Source organism: Chiloscyllium plagiosum, unplaced genomic scaffold (assembly GCF_037043375.1).
Source record: "Chiloscyllium plagiosum isolate Xiang-an unplaced genomic scaffold, Cpla_swu_hap1 HiC_scaffold_50, whole genome shotgun sequence".
In the NCBI taxonomy this organism is placed as follows: Eukaryota; Metazoa; Chordata; class Chondrichthyes; order Orectolobiformes; family Hemiscylliidae; genus Chiloscyllium; species Chiloscyllium plagiosum.
The window spans coordinates 51091237-51110990 of record NW_028270188.1 but is presented as its reverse complement, the minus strand read 5'-3'; the positions used below and the strand labels follow the sequence as shown (position 1 = coordinate 51110990).

Genomic DNA, 19754 nt, shown 5'->3' with positions numbered 1-19754 from the left:
GACTCCATCTACTCGCCTGAAAAAAAGTCAAAACTAGGACCATAATTGAGGAAGTTTTTAATCGTCACCAGAAGGAATTTGGAGCATTCTCTCCAAACAGGAGGTCTCTCAAAGTACCCAGACACTTGCAGGTATAAGGCACACCCTACCCCACGCACAGATATTACATCCCACGCATCTTAGAAACCAGACCCTTCCTCGTGTTAGTGGACAATCACAAAGTTATTCCTCTGTAGAATCCTTACAGTGCAGAAAGAGGCCCTTCAGCCCAACAAATCCACACCTACCTTCCAAAGAGTAACTCACCCAGACCCATTCTTCTACATTTACCCCTGACTAATGCACCTAACTTACACACCCCTGAACACTGTGGGCAATTTAGCATGGCCAATTCACCTGACCTGCACATCTTTGGATTGTGAGGAAACCGGAGCACAAGAAGGAAACCCACCCAGACACGGGGAGAGTGTGCAAACTCCACACAGACAGTTGCCTGAGGCTGGAATTGAAGCCGGTTTCCTGGCACTGTGAGGCAGCAGTGCTAACCACTGAGCTACCATGTGTCCCATCACAAAGTTTTGACTGCTGCCTGAGTTAGGAAACATTGGTGCTGACTCAAAACGTTATCTAAGCGAGGGTGACAACAGATTTGAACTATGCTTCAGCATGGGAGGCTCTCATGGACCCAGTTTATTTTATGCAAAAGTAAACCATTGCCTGACAATTATCTCTGCTCTTGTTTGAAGGTGTCCCAGCACTCAATCCATCAACGGTAATAGGGAAACCTCCTTCTACTCTGATTAAGACAACTCCCTGAGATCAACCCACAAAGTTCTAACATGAGCTAACATGATAAATGCAGGAGGAATGCTCCTGATGGAGTCCTGAACCAGGGCTCACAGTCCAATGATACAAGATAGGACTGAGATGAGGAGAAATGTCTTCACTCGGAGTACTAAGTCTGTGGAAATCTCGGCTGCAGAAAATATTTGAAGCCAAAACATTGAATGCCTTTGAGAAGGATGTAGATATAGCTCTAAAGGGATCAAAGAATATTGGGGGAGCAAGTGAGAGCTGAGTTGAATGTGCAATCATGATGACATTGAAAGGAGGAGCAAGTTCAAAGGACCAAACCCTGATTCTATGTCCTATGTTTCGTAACATTATCCCAATAGCCTTTGATACTCCTTTAATTCATCAAGCATGTGAACCACAGAGTCTTTCTTTTAGTTGAGGCAAGTGATCAAAAAATGCTGATGCCACATAGAACGACAAATAATGCATTGACTTCTCTGAACAATGTCTCGATATGACTAGTTTTAGTAATAAAATGTACAACATTCTCCCTCACAAAAGCAGAAACCTTCCCTGATGCAAATCGATGCAACTTCAATGGTAATGGCCACTTACCAGGGACACCAACCATTGCAAGGATTGTATATTATATTTTTGCAATTGATTGCCTGAGAAGATGCATTTTCTCTGGGAATAAACTCCTCCTTCCCTGCTCAAAGCAATCTCTATAACGGAAGCTCTGAAATGCTATTTTCCCAGAGTGTTTATACTCAGCGATATCTCCACAGGGAAGGCATACTTCTGACATTTATTTTCCAAGTTAGCTTGGTATGACGAAAAGAACAGATTACAACAGCTCAGACAATTCCATACGAATATAATATAATTCTCTCTGGTATTAATTTACAAAACTCCAAAAACCTGAACATGATTTTTTGATTAAAACAATTAGACTGGCATTACTTCAGTTGGATGTACAATCTGATTCGGGGGAGGGGTGTGGAATAGGTGAGATCACTTGGCTTGGCAGCTGGTTTGTGATGCAGAGTGATAGTAATTCAATTTGCATATCAGCTGAGGTTGCCATGAAGGTCAGTCCTTCTCGACATCTCTGTCCAATAGTTTGTCCTCACCCCACCTTGTAACATAATTTCTTCTCAAACAGCATTACATGAACAACTTTAAACTTCTATCAACAACCTAATCTGATTGTCTTCACAAGTCCTCTGAACATGGTCATCGTTTAATGCACTGATATAGCTATAGCATCCTTTAACCCCAAATAACATTGTCAGCTTCAGTGTAAACCCTAATAGTATAAAATCCTATTACAGAAATCTAAGGACATAAACTCTTCATTTCATTCATTGTGTAATATTTGTCTAGTCTCAGTTGAGCATTGCTTGCAATATCAATTCCAATACATTAATGAGCAAGTCAAATGTAATGGTTAAGTTTAATTTTGTCTTCTGTGAGCTCTCACGATCAAGGCAATAATAAACAGTGTCGATCTTCTATTGTGTCAGCCAGGAGGTTCTCATCATATATATTTGGATATGATTACAATGAATTCTTTTCCAACTAAATTTAACAATCACCGAAACAGATACAATGAGTGGAACACTTTCAAAGAGAACAAAAATAATGCCACTGAGCATCAGTGGTGGAGCAAGTAGGTGTGTGTCGATATCGTCCCAGCCAAGAGGACTGGGGTAGGGAGAGTGGGGGCTTGTGTCAGGTCTTGGGGGGGGGGCTAAGGAGATTTTGATCTCAAAGGGGTGGGGCAAGGGGAGACGGGTCAAAATCTGAGGTGGGGTGTATTGGTTCCAACTACAAAGTTTGCTGTCAGGCCTGGCGATGGGGATGGGGGCTGGCGAAGGGATGTAGACAGCTGTGATGGGTGTGGGGAAAGTGAGTATTAGATAGTGTGACATGGATGGTTGAGTCCAGAATCTTTGTATTTTGGAACCGGGGGAAGTGGGGTGTGGATTCACTGTATGTGTGGGTGTAAAGAGGTCAGAAGTTTGTGCATTTACGAGGGAGTGCAAGGTGCATTGCTTGTCAGTTGAATGGTTACTTTGGCGTTAAAATAGGATTTCAGTAGCGAGACATTTTGAAACTACTTTCTTAATGCCAGTTGTACCCATCGAATTGTGGGCGGCACGGTGGCACAGTGGTTAGCACTGCTGCCTCACAGCGCCAGAGACCCGGGTTCAATTCCCGCCTCAGGCGACTGACTGTGTGGAGTTTGCACGTTCTCCCCGTGTCTGCGTGGGTTTCCTCCGGGTGCTCCGGTTTCTTCCCACAGTCCAAAGATGTGCAGGTCAGGTGAATTGGCCATGCTAAATTGCCCGTAGTGTTAGGTAAGGGGTAAATGTAGGGGTATGGGTGGGTTACGCTTCGGCGGGTCGGTGTGGACTTGTTGGGCCGAAGGGCCTGTTTCCACACTGTAAAGTAATCTAATCTAATCTAATCTAATTCTTAACCAGATAGCTTTGGAGACTTCAGACATTTCAGCAATTCTCTTACATTGGGATTTCCATAGGATAACCGTGCATATAACCCATCTGCACTTCAGAAGTGGTCCCAGGATGGGTCCCTATGTCATCACTTGAAAGAGTTCATCAGTAATCCCGCAGCTCTGTTTTGCAAATAGTTTAAAAAAAGTATGAATGTGTCAAATTCCACTCAGATTGTCAAAATGAGAAATTTGCATGACTGAGTGTTACTCAGAACAAATGAATTCACTTCGAGCTTTATCAGTAATGGCAAAACAACTGTTTTAATAACATAGCTAAGATTAACAAGAGGAGAACAAAGAAATAAGATATCATCTATTAGTCAACAACTTACCTTTCCTCTTCAAACCATACACACACACACACACTTGATTACAACAGATAAACGACATTAGATTATAAAGAAAATCGTGGGATGTTGGCTCGTTGCTGGCCAACATTTATTTCCCATCCCTGGTTGCCCCATGAGAAGGTGGTGCTGACCTGCCTTCTTGAACTGCAGTAGTCCATCTGGTGTAGATTGACACTCAATGCCCTTAGGGAAGGAATTACAGCGTTTTGACCCAGCGACAGTGAAGGAATGGCGATATACTTCCAAGTAAGAATCGTGAGTGGCTCTGAGGGGAACTTGAAAGTTTTGGTGTTCCCATGCACATTTAATGCACATGCATTGGACAGAAAATAATGAAGATAAGATAAACAAAGTTCAGGCAATCAACAGTCCATGTGATTTTAGCTATGACTGTGGGCCAAGTGCTGGGAAGCAGAAAGGGTGGCGATAGGTTGACACAGACTCGATGCACTGAAATGCTGTATGACTCTACGAATGCCATTTGCCGTTATCTCAATCAGAAGGACCCAGTTCTTACCCTGTTTTCGAATTATTTCTAATTTTGCTGCTAACATTTATTTCATTTTCCTGAGTGAGGAGGGAGAGATGGATGTTTTGTGTCTGCACACTTTGGACGCTATCCCTCTGTTGCCGCTCTGTCACTTAACTTTTGAGCACGTTGCAGCTGGACACATTTGAGGGCTGTTGTCAGACAGACATTCTTTAACTCAAAGACTTTTAGTGCTACGCAGGTTTGATTTCTCCCACTCACTCATTAAAAAAGTAGCATTATATTGCACAGCTCAACATTATGCAGTACCTGTTTTGAAACTGCAAAACTCTCGAGGTATTCTCGTTGCAACAGTCTAACTGAAGGGTATGGAACTAACAACTTTTTGTCTTTTGCCCGATTGTAAAGGTCTGCTCGTTTTTATCATCTTCTGATGGCATAAGAGCACAAGAAATAGGACCAGGAGTGGACCAATCTGCCCATCGGGCCTGCTTCACCATTCAACAGGATCGTGTCTGATCTGATATCCCTAGCATCCACTCTCCTACCCTTTCCCTCGAACCCTCGACTCCCTTAGATGGAGAGATACCAGAAAGGCAGGTGGTGGAATTTGAACTAGCAAAACCTCGAAGTAAGAGTCTCATGATGACCATGAATCCATGTTGATTGATGGAAAACCCCATCTGGTTTCACTGAAGCCCTTTAGGGAAGGAAATTGCCATCCTTACCTAGTCTGGCCTAAATGTAACTCCACACAGCAATGTGGTTGACTCTTAACTTCCATCTGGGCAATTAGGGTTGGCTTGGCTTGCGACGTCCTCACCCCGTGAGTGAATAAAAAAAAACACTATTGATAGTTCATAAATAAACATAAATAACGTTATGTCCGTTTTAACAGTGTCCTGTAGTATGCTCTGCAAGTTTCAGGCCACAGAAGCCAGAGGATTAGGAATCAGTAATCAATTACAGTTATGCTATTCGTTTGCATTCTGGCCAGTCCGCATTATTCACTCGCCCCTAAATCCGCACCAGGAGCCTATCATTGTCCTCTTGCTGTTTATCTTGTAATATGAGGAGAAATACCAAACGCCTAGTTTGAATGGTACCCAACATCCCATCACACCCTGGAGACAGAACGTAGAGGGCCAATATCATTGTGTTGCTAACCTGTTAACTCTTGAAAGCAACGGGAGATGTGTAGATTAGGGAGATGTGCACATTAGTTCATAATGTGGTTAATGCCAAGGGTCACACTTCCAAAGGAGCAGTGTGGTCACCAAACACAAACACGAGATTAAGTAACTATTTTGGCCTCATTATTTTATGATAGATTATGCTGAAGTCGACTTTTACATGTGTTTCAACAACATCTGGTTACTCTCTGGAGCACTGAGTCCAGTTCTGGTTATGAAGCTGGAGAGGGTTCAGAAGAGATTGACCAGGATATTATGGGAATAGAGGGTAGACTTACAAGGGGAGCCTGGATAGGATGGGGCTTTTTACATTGAAAGTTGAGGGGGTGACCTTAGAAAGGTTTATCAAGCCATGGAAGGTATAGATTAGGTGAATAGTAGCGGTCTTTTCCTTGGAGTGGGGGATTTCAAGACCACAGGACATATTTTTAAGGCGAGAGGAGGGAGATTTTAAAAAGTCATGGGCAATGTTTTTACATGGAAAGTGTAGTCACCGTGTGGTGAAGTGGCAATGCACGGGTTCAAGCCCCATATGCTCCAGGTTCACATGTCATAACATCTCTGAACAGGCTGGTGCGAAAAATTGAATCAAAAAGAGAGAATGGAGTTATGGTCGAGAGAAGACTGATCTGTTGCCCTGTGAGAAACCATGGAATGGAGCCAGTTAAAAAATAAAGCTTGGGATGGGATGGAGAGAGTGGCAGGTGAAATGCAGATCATTGCATGATTGTAGTTGCCTAAATAGGACCAGAATGAGGCCCTTCAGCCCACCGAGTCTGCTGATGTGCTGTGCCAACTCCACTCTCCTGTCTTTTCACTGGTTCCCTCCACGAATCAAGAACGTATCTATGATTAGATTCCCTCCAGTGTGGAAACAGGCCCTTTAGCCCAGCAAGTCCACACCAACCCTTCAAAGAATAACCTACCCAGACCCATTCCCCTACCTTGTGTTTACCCCTGATGAATGCCCCTAACATGATGGGCACTTTAGCATGGCCAATTCACCCAACCTGCACATCTTTGGCCTGTGGGAGGAAACCAGAGCACCCAGAGTAAGCTCACACAGACAGTTGCATGAAGCAGGAATCGAACGCGGGTCCCTGGTGCTGTGAAGCAGTTTTGCTAACCACTGAGCCGCAGTGCCGCCCTTTCTTCCTTTCTCTCATTAATTCATTCATCTGTCTTTCATTTGTTATTTCCTTCTGCTTCCCTGTCTGCCTGACTTCCTTTCTCTTTCTCTCATCATTTTATCTGATTAGTGCCCCATGAATAATTTGTCATTCAGTTTACGATCTAAAGTTGCCTTTGTCGAGCACAGCTCGATTTGCTGTCTGCCGAATCACAGCATGTTCTGTTATCGCTATGATGATAATGCTCCTTTAACAAGGTTATGCTGCCCTTCGCTTTTTCCCCCAGAAAGGTCGTAAAAGGAGCGATTCGAAAAGCCCGGGTTTAATTCTTGAGAATGCTTTCAAGTTGAAAAGAAAATTGTACAATGGAAAGGGAAGTGGACAGTTCTCCCAGCTCAGCTTTCCTCTGGTTTGGTTTGGTTTCAGCAGTCTGGCTGATCACTGAAAGCAAGCAGTCAGTTTTGAGACTGCAGTCCAAGAAACAGCTATGCGGAATCTCTCCACCATCTGTCCGCAGTAAGGTCCTTTTTATTTTAGCAAGGGGTGTTTCTGGAGATTGTTGCAGGAATTTGGAACAGCATCATTATGTTGAGACAATCTATTGGGTTTTAAGATAGATTAGGTTATTCTGTAATCTGTTCGCTTTTCTTTGTGTTTCATTTGGAAACCTTGCAAATAACTTGTTTTGTTTAAAACTAATTGGTTGGGCTAGCTGCCTCTCTCCTGGAGTATCCACAGTACACCTGCTTAAAACAACTAGCAAAGTTAGGGTCCGGGCTATTTTCTTGAAATGTTTTGAGTGGGTCGAACCTAGTCCAATACCCCTCAATTACTGTCTCTCAGGCTGTGCTCGAGCAGACTTCAGCTCTTCAAATTGTCTCGGTTGGGAGCACCGTTAAGCTGTGTTGCCACATGAGTTGGTTTGCGAAGGGAAATGTTCGTTGGTTCAAGCAGCAGCGACGAGAACCTCTGCAACTCACTTATAATGCGAAAAAAGGCAAGCCCCCGGATGGAAGATTGAAGTTGATGGTAGGCAGACTACAGATACACTGGTGACTGAGGGCATGCAGAGAAATGATTCGGGTGTTTATTACTGTGCAAATTCTTTGGAATATCCCTTATATTTGGAAATGGTTCAAAATTGCTCGTAACAGTTAAGAATTAAGGTTAATCGATTCAATTTTCACTGTGAATTGACCAGCAATGGTGAACTAAAAATGCTTCATTCCTCTTAAGCGCCATCAGGTGCCCCAAACATATTAATCTTATCTTCGCCGCTAGATGACAGATTTTCTATGGAAACTATCCCATTGACGTGTTTGGCGAACAAAGTGATCTCCCGTAGTGCCCCCATCCACTGGAATGTTTCCAAATGGGATACTGGGGGTTGGACCGATTCTGGGACAAGAGACTCGATTGGAGCATACAGTATCAGGAGCAACGTCACAGCCCCGGCAAGAGCTTGGAGCCATGGCACTGTAAGTACTTGTTCAGTTCTGACCAGTCGCTTTGCCAAATAGAATCTGCATTGGATTGACTAGCGGACCAGTGAGGAGGGAGTGCTTAATAACAATTGTGGGATGAAAGAATATGAGGATATACTGATGGTCTTAAGATGAATACATTCAGACGTCTATATGGAGCAGGGACATTAATGTATTGGGCTAAATGACCCCTTCCTGGGTATTTAACGGATAACCAATGAATCATAGAATCATCGAATCCCTACAGTGTGGAAACAGGCCCTTCAGCCCAACATGTCCACATTGAACTTCCAAAGAGTATCCCACCAAAACCCATCCCTCCACATTTACCCCGATTAATGCATCTAACCTTTATATCCCAGAACACTATGGGCAATTTAGCATGGTTAATCCACCATAATCTGCATTACGATTCTGTGGATTGGTGCTGTGGTTCAAACAGTCACATTTGAAGGATATATGACACAGTGTTGCCTATTATTCTTCTATACCTCTGAGCCAGGAGGTTAATGTTCAAGTACCATCTGCTCCAGGACTGTGTAACGATATCCACAAACAGGTTCATCGAAAAATATCAGGAGGGAGCTTTCCTCTGTATTGAACCCAGAGCTATACCTGTTCTGTGAGTGTTTGATGGAAGGGAGGCAGTGCAGAGGGAGCTTTACTCTGTATCCAACCCCGCGCTGTCCCTGCCTTTGGGAATATTTGATAAGTGGGATGCACTATAGGGGAAGCTTTTCTGTATCTAACTCCGTGCTTTCCCTGTCCTGGGAGCGTTTGATGGGGGACAGTGTAGAGGGAGCTTCATTCTGTATCTAACTACGTGCTGTATCTGTCCTGGGAGTATCTGATAGAGACAAAGGGATGCGGGGAAGCATATCCATCTCTCTTCATCTTAAATTGTAAATTGTTTCTTCCCTCTTCCACTGTTCTCCGTCGTGGCCTTATTATGTTTGAAATGTTTGACCCCTTATTTTTAAACTAATACCCCAGTTCTAGATTCTCTAAAAGGAGATGTTGCTTCTTTACCAAGTTGAGATTGCCCTTGGATTTTCTTTCAGATGGGTCATAAACGCATAGGTTCTGATGTTTCTGGTGTCCGAGTTTTAGGGCCAAATTGATTGTAGCTAACAGATACTGTCTCAGGTAAAAGGCTTTCAAGTTAGAAAAAAAAACACCACTTGTACAATGAAAGGGGAGTGACCAGTTATCCCAACTCAGCTTTTCTCTGGTATGGTTTGATTTGGTTTCGTTTTAGCAAGCAGTCAGTTTTTTTCAAGCTGCTGGTCAACAAAACTGTTCCATGCTCGTCCTTTCTCTCCTTGACATCTCTCCTCTAAGAATCTGTGTATGATTTTACCACTTTTTGCCAAGGGGGTGTTTATGGAGATGCTGAAAGTAGGTGGAACAGTATCATTAAGCTTTTGGGTTTTCGGATATGTTAAGTTATTCTGTATTCTGTACTCTTTTGTTTGTGTTTCATTCGGGGCTCTGTAAATAAATTCCATTTTGTTAAAAACCGAGAGGTTTTGACCAGCTGCATCACTTCTGCAATATCCAATGTACACCTGCTCAAAACGACCAGAAAAGTTAGGGTCTGGGCTACCTTCTTTAAACGTTTTGACGGTATCTAGCCTGGCCAATAACGATGTTCTTTCCACATCTATCTGGTCTGGGCATTTTAAGACATTCTAGGTTTCAATTAAGTCACCTGTGATTGTTCTAAACTCCATGTAATATGTTTTGTCTGTCTCACCTTTCCTCTGAGGTAATTCAAACATTTAAGATACTGTCCTTGGAATACCTCTGTGAAATGCTTCCAACACATTAACATATTTCTATAAGTACAGTGACCAGTACTATGCATTGTACTCCAGATGTGGTCTTACTCATTCCTACTATAAATGAAGAATAACCTCAATACTCTGGCACTCAATCTCTCTCACAATAAAATAAGACATTGTTTAGGATTTCGTAGTTACTTACTGCACCTGCTGACAAACATTCTGCAGTTGCTACACTAGGACACCAAGATCACTCTGCATCTCGAAACTCAACAACTTCCTATAATTTTTATAATGTGCCTCTTCTTTATTCTTTCTGCCTGAATTTGAGTGAATATTGTCATTGTTGGAAAAAGGCACCATGCAATTTAATTATTTAATTGCATTGATCCAAATTTCCTAGGCTGTGGAATATTTCCAATTTCTTTTGTCATGAGCATATTCCAGCAAAAACAGAAACTAAGGCATGTTGCAACCTGTTAGTTACAATTAAAAACACCTTACTCCAACAATATTGCAATTTCTGACTCTCTGGGGACTTAGCATGGGTACACATTAAATGCACCATTAATGCATCACCTCACAGGTTAATTTTGCGAGATTGTCTCCAATAGGCAAGGGCAAATCATTAGAAGTATAAAATGCGTGAATTAATCTACAGAAGTAAGAGAATATTCTACATGATCCTTGCTATCATTGGTGTCCCTGGTAAGTGACAGTGCTAGATCAATTTGTGGCCATCTTGCTATTCTATTTCCTTTGTGTTTGATATGAGGATTTTTTTGTCAGTAGTTTCAAGTTAATTTTCCCTTCTTCCTCTTACAGTGAACTTAATTGCAATTGTGATCCTAGCACGATGGAAGTGTGGTCTATCTACCTGCACCATCCGCTACATGATGGCCATGTCCACAGCAGATCTAATGTTTATTATCATTGATGTTGTCCTGTATCGGATCAGTTATTATTATTTCCCGGGATCTTTTCTGGATATTACACCTGTGTGTAGCCTCCTCTATGCCTTTACTCATTCAGCAATGGACTGTTCCGTTTGGTTCACCATCACTTTCTCCTTTGATCGATATGTCGCAATTTGCTGCCAGACACTGAAAGCAAAATATTGCAATGAGAGAACAGCAGCTGCAGTTTTAACAACAACTTCCATTCTGCTGTCTTTGAAAAATGTTCCATTCTATTTCACAAAGGAACCTGGGGAGATAATTGATAATGTGCCGTGGTTCTGTTATAAAAAGCCGAGCTATTACACTGTTCCTGCTTGGGTGGGGTTTGACTGGATTGATAAGATTTTAACGCCACTGCTACCGTTTACTTTAATTCTCTTATTCAATGCCCTGACAGTCCGACATATTCTCGCGGCTAACCAAATCCGTAAGAGGCTGAAGGGTCAGACCGAGAGAGAAAAGCATAGTGACACAGAGATAGAGAGCAGAAGGAAGTCTGTGATATTACTCTTCACCATATCAGGGAGCTTCATTCTTCTGTGGTTCATATATGTTATAGATTTCTTATATTACAGCATTGCAGGAATAAATCCCCGGTATTACAATGACTCTTTGTACACCTTCGGACAAGTTGGATTCATGCTACGGAACTTATGTTGCTGCATAAACACATTTATTTATGGGGTGACTCAGGCCAAGTTCAGGGAGAACTTAAAGAGTGTTATGCCTGTTCAGTTAGCTATTCAGCTAATCAATAAACTAAACAAAAATATGCAACAGTAACCTAGTGTGTTACACTAGGTTTCTGAGCTCACAAATAGATCCATTCTGTAAATAGATCAATAAAATTAGATGCCATTGAATTGACACAGTGCCCCTGCAGATCTCAATATACCCAGAAATCCAGAGTAACTACCCATTTCATTGCATGTTATGCTATTTTATTGACAGCTCCATTTTCCTCTTAATGTGGAGATTATACGCCTACTGAATTATACCGGAGCTTTTCTGCAGTAAATCACTTACCTGTGAATCCGAGAGACTGCAGACGTTCAAGAGCACTGCTCGGGAAGCCATTGTAAACGTCTGGGCTTAGACATGAATCACATTCATGGAAAACTGAGAGGCAAAGCTGTTGCCTGCTCCTAAATGGTCAATGCTGAATTGAAAGCAGAATACAAAGTTAGGGACATCAAAGCAAATCTGTAACTTTGTCAGTTCTTAATAAGTGGGTCGTGGGATTGTCCAGACTTTGCTGTAAAATATAAAATAATATTATTATAAAAGTAGGTAGCTATCCTTGGGTAGAACTGTGAAACATGAAGATTAAGCAGAAATCTGAACCAAATGATATCTTAATCCAACGCAGAGAGATGTTTGAAAAAGAGAAATAAATTCAAGCCGTGGCAGCGCAGCTCAGCCAATTGTAAAAATGTGTGACCGGTAACATGTGAAATTTCATGCATCCTGCCAGTGTCCTAGATGATCACATGTGCAAGAAGTGCCTCTCGGAAGTGACGACATGAGCTCCCAAGTTCCTAGCTCAAGCGGCAGCTGTACTCGTGCACATCCACAAGATTGAATGTTAAGTGGATAGCTTGTTCAGAAAATTTGTGACCACATCACCATCTATCTGTCGGAAAGGGAATTGTTGACAGCCGGGGAGTTCATACAGTTAGTGCAGGGGTGTTTGAGCGTCCTGATCGCAAATCTGTGTTGTGAAATCTGGTGAGAGCACTGTTAACTGGAGGGAGTTCAGTCAGAGCCATGATGTGGTACCTCAAATGGGCTAGGATGTACCGACGGAACGGTGGAAGTATTTTGCAAATCAGCAACCAGTTTCTCTATATTTATGTTGCATTCAATATCATGAAGGAAACAGTAAACTCCTTAAACCCCATTATCAGCTCAGCCTTTATATGCGCAACACTGTGGAAGAGAACAGTTTACCAAATGGTAACCCTACATACGTACATGGAAATTCATTTGTGTTAATAATAAATAATGGTTCGTTCACGCTGTTTAATTCTGGTTACGTTAAATATTTGCTGGCATAAGTCAGGGGTGTTATGGAATACTCCCAAAATGCCCTGGATGGGTGCAGCTCCAACATAACTCAAGAAGCTTGACACTTGATTGACATTACATCCACAACTATTCACCCCCTCCACCATCAGTACTCAGGAGCAGCAGTGTGTACTGTCTGCAAGACGCAATGCAGAAATTCACCAAAGATCCACAGATAGCACCTGCCAAACCCACGGCCACTTTCATCTAGAAGGACAATGGGAACACCACCACCTTCAGGTTCCCCTCCAAGCCACTCACTATCCTGACTTGGACGTTTATCGCCGTTGCTTCACTGTCACTGGACAAAAATCCTGGAATTCCTTCCCTAATGGCATTGTGGATCAACCTACAGCAAGTGGACAGCAACTGTTCAATAAGGCAGCTTACCACCACCTTCTCAAGGGCAACCATTGGGCAGGCAATAAATGCTGGTCAGCCAGCGATGCCTATATCCCACAAACGAATTTTTTAAAAAAGCAATGAAGCATCAGGTTCCATCACTATCACACCTAGTTAATCATAATCTCCACAGAGTTTTCCATACCAAAAAGGGGTTCCGCAGTTCAGTTGGGGAAAAGTGTGCACAAGATGAGGAAATTGGTGGTGTGATAACCGAAGGAATGCAAATATCCATTTCCTGACACACGTTGCGTTTTCAATGATGTTTCATTGTGGCCCTCAACTGCTTCCAACCAGAATTAAAGAATGGATTAAGAAACAAGTAGTCCTGCTGATAAAGTGACCAAAAGCTGTTTGGACCTTAACGTTAGAGCATTTTAGTTGATGTAGCAACGATGGTGTAAACATGTTTGCCAGAAGAATAGTATACAAATTTTTGTTTCAAAATTCATTGCATTTGGGTGACGCTGGCATTTATGACCTATCACTACTTGCTCAGAATGTAGCTGAGTCAGCAATATTAAGGCATGTTTGAAATCACGTGTCGACCAGGCCATGCAAAGATTTCTTTTACCTGAAGAGTATAGCTAAAGCATTTGTATTTTTACAGTGAAGAACAATGGACACACGGTTGTTTTCAGACCAACTTTTTAAAATTGTTAGTCAATGCAAATTACACCATCTGACTAAGTGAGATTAAAATAAATTGCTCAAGAACATTTGCCTGGGCTTCTAGAATGTTAATCCATTAGCATTTAGCCCAACCCATGATATATTATGGCACGGAGTTGCATCCCTCTGTTAATTAAACCAAATAACCAGAAAAACTCACCTTGCCTCATAATCTGTTAAAATATGAGTAACAGCAAAATCCCAGATACCACTATTTAAAGAAAATAACATCAATATTTTTAAATCTAAAAGTGGGCATTAAACAACAACTATTCGCAACTCTCAGCCCCACTTTCTCGTAACTGCTTATTATCTGCCTCCAACTCTATAACAATATGCTGTTCCAATAAGACACTTATTAAAATTATATCAACTTAATTTCAAAACTACACCATCACTGTCTTATTCTGTGCCTTTGCTCATCTGGCTGCGGATCGCCCTGCGTCATCTTCTTTCTTTTTACTGCTAGTATGAAAAGGTATGTTTGGTAGAGAGTGTTTCCTAATTTCTTAGAGATCAAGATATCAGATGGGCAATTAGCTCTCTCTCTCTATGGCAGTTACTGTCTGACCAGTTTTCAAAATATACGCCATAAGAAAACACAGAGGGTTGTTGTTGTTGGCTGGGACTGTCATTGAAGGAGCGATCTGGCTATCCCACAACTAACACTTCCCCATTGCTGGAAACCCTCTCCACCAAATTCCTACCATGCGTGCTACCCACATTTAGACATTTCCTGTTGAATCTGCTTCTACCTTCCTACATCCTAGATCGCAACGTATCACTGCATCAAAGTAACTCTCATTTCTGTGTAGCCTCCCCCTCTTAAATCTGGCTAGGGACCCTCCCTCAAGCAGGAGCAATCTCCCCTGACTGCCTCTGCCTTTATCCTCCACCAGCTTCCACGAGAAACTACGGATAGCACATTCTGGATGAGATAGGACAGGACAAAGATGCGTGCCCCCACCTCAGAAAAAGCTCATTGACCAGAACCCAGAAGCTGAGATTAGGGGGTGGGGGTGGATGTAGCTGATAAATTGTTGTCGGTGTGAAGATGATTGTCAGTGGCGATGGAGAAATGGCACATGTGCGAATGTGTGCGTGTGTGTGTGTCTGGGTGCCTGTAATTGTGTGTGTTGGACCGGGAAACGGGACCGAGATAGAGACCTCTCTGTGGGTTTTCTGATTCTGACTCTCAGCGTGCTGGCCCTGACTCAGCGTGTGTTTCACACAGTGCACCTGCTATCTACTCTTGCCATTTAGACCATACTAAAGTATACAGCGCAGGGCACCAAATTCCATCAGAATTACAGAGGCACCCAGACAAGGGTGATGATTAACAAGATCGATGACAGAAGTGGGAGGTTAGACAATCAGTAGAGTGAGCAGCCTGAGACACATCTCTTTGAAGAACAGAGAGCCTCAAGGCATGAGGTTTGATTGATGCTTTTACAAGTCTGAGAGTTCGATGGGGTGGAATATTCCATTTCTGTAGCAAACAAAACGGAAGTTGTTCAACATCACTCAATCCTCAGGAATAAACTCTGGAATCAAAGAGAAGCATCCTCAGGAAGGGATATTTTGAAACTGGGGAGTGGGGAAGGATGGAGCACTCGTTCCCATGGGAGGTGGGGGAGAATGGGGGCCATGGTACCAGGAGACCATGTGTAAAATGGGGGAAGATGGAGCAAACTTGCCCATGGGAAGTAAGGAAGAATGGAGGACTCGCTCCCACGGGAAGTGTGGAAGAATGGTGAACTCACTCCCACGGGGAGTGGGGGGAGAATGGGAGAGTCGCTTCTTCGGGAAGTGGGGGAGATTGGAGGATTTATTGCTGCCGGGAGTGGTTGGGTGAATGTTATTGATGTGCGAGCCCACGCATCATTTGATGCAATATTGTGTAACATTGTCACAGGTGTAAACTATCCATAGCCAAGGCCCTTAGTGCTCCTTTCAGTGTCCAATAACGATAGACAGTCATTTCGTGGTACCATTTCATATTTATTCAGATCTTCTTTCATGCAAGCTTCACAAATACAACATGGTCATTGTCAAGAAGGGGAGATTGCACGCCGTTCTACCCAAAGTGAAAGTTTATACGCAAAATGTTGGAGGCAATTGTAGCAGAAAATCCCTACTCACCAAATGGAACAATTATTTCACTGATTTCTGACATTCTTCGATATTCAGATTGTTCACCAAATACTGATATTGCTGAGAAATTGCATTGCAAAACAAAAACAGACAACAAAACGCCACATTGCACGAAGTGACTGACCCATGACACTGTATACCTTCGAGCTAACATTCGTTGGAGCTGATGGTGTTGAGGAGAGGTGAGTTCAGTGAACCGTGACTCACACTGCAGGAATATCTGGAGCCTTTCTTCCAGTCAGTGACCGGGACTTTCAGGTAACTGCTCAGACTGTAGCTCTGATCACTGTCCAGGGACACGGCGCTTGTGGTCACCCCACTGTCTGTCTCTTTTCCATCCACGCTCCAGAGGACCTGTACAAAACCTGGCTTAAAGCGATTCACCAGACAGGACAGAGTTGCTGATCCTGTGTCTAGTTCTTCTGGCGAAGGAGGGAGCAGAAGGACAGATGGTTTCTGATCATCACTACCTGTGTGAGGGAATCGAGAGAGAGGATTATATATATGAACAAAAAAACGCTGACCATGTGTGCAAGGGAGAATTATTTATTTGTATAAAACTTTGAATTGTGCGAGCGACAGAGCATCATTAATATCTTTGCAAATAACACTTTGACGTGTGTATCTAAATGTGAGGATATGTTGTGTGTTTGTGTGTAGGACAGAGACAGAAAAAAATTTAATTTGTAATACTCTAACTTTTTTATGTGCTAGTGAAAGAGAAAGAAATGTTAGTACATAACAACTACCTATGCATGTGCGTGTGTGTGACAGAATTGGATCGAGAGTGAGTGATTGATTAATGCACGGATAACACTGTGAAGTGTGTGTGTGTGTGAACGATAGATATTAACATAACCATCTGACCTGTGTGTAATAGCGAATAATTGGTTCATACAAGATGGTAACCGCTGTGCGTGTGTGTGAGAATTATTAACATAATACTGAGTTGTGCATGTGAGAGATACTTCTCGATCTAAACGGAGTGGGAAGAATAGCAGGAAGGCAGAAAAGTGGGTCAATGGAAAGATGCTTAGTAGTGTGGATGTGCAGAGGGATCTTGGTGCCCATGTATATAGATCCGTAAAAGTTGCCACCCAGATTGATAGTGCTGTTAAGAAGGCAGACGGCGTGTTTGGCTTTACCGGTAGAGGGATTGAGTTTTGGAGCTGTAATGTCATGCTGCAACTGTACAAAACGCTAGTGCGGCCTCACTTGGAATTTTGTGTGCAGTTCTGATCGTTCCATTACAGGAAGGAAGTGGAAGCATTGGAAAAGATGCAGAGGAGATTTGCCAGGATGTTGCCTGGCCTTATGAGGAAAGGCTGGGGGACTTGGGTCTGTTCTCATTGGAGAGAGGAAGGCTAAGAAGCGATTTAATAGAGACAGACAAGATGATCAGAGGATTAAATAGGGTGGACAGTGACAGACTTTTTCCTCGGATGATGACATCTGCTTGTACGAGGGGGGATAGCTGCAAACTGAGGGGTGATAGATTTAAGACAGATGTTAGAGGCCGGTTCTTCACTCAGAGAGTGGTAAGGGCATGGAATACCCTACCTGCCAATTTAGTTAACTCAGCCACGTTGGGGACATTTAAACACTCCTTGTATAAGCATATGGATTATGATGGGATAATATAGGGTAATGGGCTTAGATTAGTTCACACGTCGGTGCAACATCAAGGGCCGAAAAACCTGTTTTGTGCTGACTTGTTCTATGTTCTAATTTCTGACCTGTGCATATGACAAAGGGAGAGGGAAAGGGATAGAGAGAACTATTGAGACAATTAACACTCTGTCCTGTGTGTTTCTGTAAAATAGAGAGAATTGTTAATAAAACACTGACCTGTGTGGGAAAATAATTGATATATTCTATCTGATTGTGTGTGTGTGTGTGTGTGTGTGCGCGCACGCGCGTGTGTGTGTGTGTGTGGGGTGTGTGTGTGTGTGTGTGTGTGTGTGTGGGGTGTGTGTGTGTGTGTGTGTGTGTGCGTGCGCGCGTGTGTGTGCCTGTCTGTCTGTCTGTGTCGGGGATTGGTTTTTGTAGGGAGTGGCTATGTGGCTGTGGATACATGCTTATGTGAAAGAGACAGCATTATTAATAGAAACAACTCTCTACCCTGTGTGCATCTGTGAGAAAATTATTAATGCAATACTTTGCCTTGTGAGTACGAGTTAGAAATGTTGCAAAGTGTATTACATCGTGATGTTTTCGACATACAGAGAACAGTATCGACTCTGAAGCGATACATATTCAACTTATCTGAAAATAAAAGTATATATAGAGAAAATAGAACCACTTACTCCGGACGATCAGGGCAGTTCCACCTCCATAGATGTAACCCCACACTTCACAGTAATAGACGGCAGAGTCACCAGAGACCACGTTTCCGATGGTTAGAATGTAACTGTTGTTAGGAGAGTCTCGTGAAGGTTGGAAACGGTCAGTGAAGCCGGTACCTCTGTGTATTTCACCATTGACCTTATGCTGGATAACAAACACTGGGGTTTCTCCGAGACTCTGTCGGTACCAACGCACATCGTAGGTGTCCACATTATCATCCTGCAGCACACACTTCAACCGGGCGGTCTCGCCAACAGAGACTGGGTCGGAAAGTAGACTCTGTTTGAGGACAGGATCAGCATCAGCCAAGGTACCTATCATTAAGAAACACACACATGCACACACCCAGTGACTTTGGGAACAATAAAGGAACCGGGGCTGACACAAAAATATTTAACGGACAGATGTTAGACTAGAGCAATTTCTGACCTGTCACGTGGAGCAGCAGAACACACAGCAGATGCAGTATGGGAAACATTTCCACTGGAGAATGTGTGGAAACAGCCAGCCACCCGGGTGAAGCTTTCAGTCTAAGTGTTTGTGGGAGCCGCTCTGCAACCAGTGTCGGTAAACTGGGAGGGCTTCCCAGCCTTATTTATTCACCGGAATGCAAATGAAAAGGCAGAGACCAGGCAAATCGACCCTTTGGGTTTTACCCGATCTATTTCTGGCTTCTCACACCCTTGTCCATCTTCTGAACCTTTGCATTTACGAATGTTTAACGTTTGAATGGACTGTGTTCATTGGAACATAGCAAATTAGGTCAGACATAGGTCATTCAGCCCTTCGATACGAATCTGCCTTCCAATAGGATCCTGGTTGATCATTCAACTCAATCCCCGATCCCACTTTAGACCCAAGAAATGTAAACAATGTCTTCTTCAAAACATACAGGAAAGAAAAAAGCCTCTGTTCTCTCTCTCTGCTCCCCTTGAGTCATAGAGATGCAGAGTCCTAGAGGCATATATAGCAAGGAAACGGGCCCAATGCGTCCATGCTAGCCAGATTTACAGTCATAGAGTCCTACAGCACGGCGACAGGCCCTTTGGCTTAAACTGGTCCAAGCCGGCCAAAATGTCTGTCCACGATAATCCCATTTCCCTGCACTTGGCCAGAACTTTCTCATTTTTTCCTAACCACAAATTTGTCCGAATGCCTTTTAAATGTTGTTAATTTACCCGTCTCAAACGCCTCTGCTGGCAGCTCATTCCATATGTGTGCTATCCTCTATGTAAAAAAGTTGCCCATCAGTTTGCGTTTATTCTTTCTCTTCTAACCTTAAACTGATGTCCTCTAGTCCTCAATTCCACAACCCTGGAAAAAAGACTGAGTGCGTTCACCCTCTCCGTGCCTCTCATAATCTTATGCACCTATATAAGCTTTCCCCTCAGTCCCTTACACTCGAAA

The 19754-nt window shown here is 42.9% G+C and overlaps 2 protein-coding genes and 1 pseudogene across 2 annotated transcripts; 2 read left to right on the top strand and 1 right to left on the bottom strand.

Moving 5' to 3' along the window:
- The first annotated feature begins 937 nt into the window (after positions 1-937).
- On the top strand, positions 938-9084 carry LOC148135304 (immunoglobulin kappa light chain-like; annotated as a pseudogene).
- Positions 9085-10388: 1304 nt separating this feature from the next.
- LOC148135303 (putative G protein-coupled receptor 139) lies at positions 10389-11489 on the top strand. Its single transcript, XM_087985025.1, has 2 exons — positions 10389-10455; positions 10573-11489. The coding sequence occupies exons 1-2, from the start codon at positions 10389-10391 to the stop codon at positions 11487-11489; spliced, it is 984 nt and encodes a 327-aa protein (XP_087841151.1).
- A 4338-nt stretch (positions 11490-15827) lies between these two features.
- LOC122541997 (immunoglobulin lambda-1 light chain-like) lies at positions 15828-18894 on the bottom strand. Its single transcript, XM_043679290.2, has 3 exons — positions 18777-18894; positions 18308-18661; positions 15828-16471 (listed from the first exon to the last, which is right to left on the bottom strand). The coding sequence occupies exons 1-3, from the start codon at positions 18823-18825 to the stop codon at positions 16149-16151; spliced, it is 726 nt and encodes a 241-aa protein (XP_043535225.2). The 5' UTR covers positions 18826-18894; the 3' UTR covers positions 15828-16148.
- Between the last annotated feature and the right edge of the window lie 860 nt (positions 18895-19754).

Excerpts from the sequence above, each read along its gene's own strand:
- LOC122541997 (XM_043679290.2), bottom strand. The coding sequence starts at position 18,825 with ATGTTTCCCATACTGCATCTGCTGTGTGTTCTGCTGCTCCACGTGACA. Across the intron at positions 18,662-18,776 it reads TCTGCTGCTCCACGTGACAG|GTACCTTGGCTGATGCTGAT; the intron begins GTCAGAAATTGC and ends TCTTAATGATAG. Across the intron at positions 16,472-18,307 it reads AACTGCCCTGATCGTCCGGA|GTAGTGATGATCAGAAACCA; the intron begins GTAAGTGGTTCT and ends TCCCTCACACAG.
- LOC148135303 (XM_087985025.1), top strand. The coding sequence starts at position 10,389 with ATGCGTGAATTAATCTACAGAAGTAAGAGAATATTCTACATGATCCTT. Across the intron at positions 10,456-10,572 it reads TGCTATCATTGGTGTCCCTG|TGAACTTAATTGCAATTGTG; the intron begins GTAAGTGACAGT and ends TTCCTCTTACAG.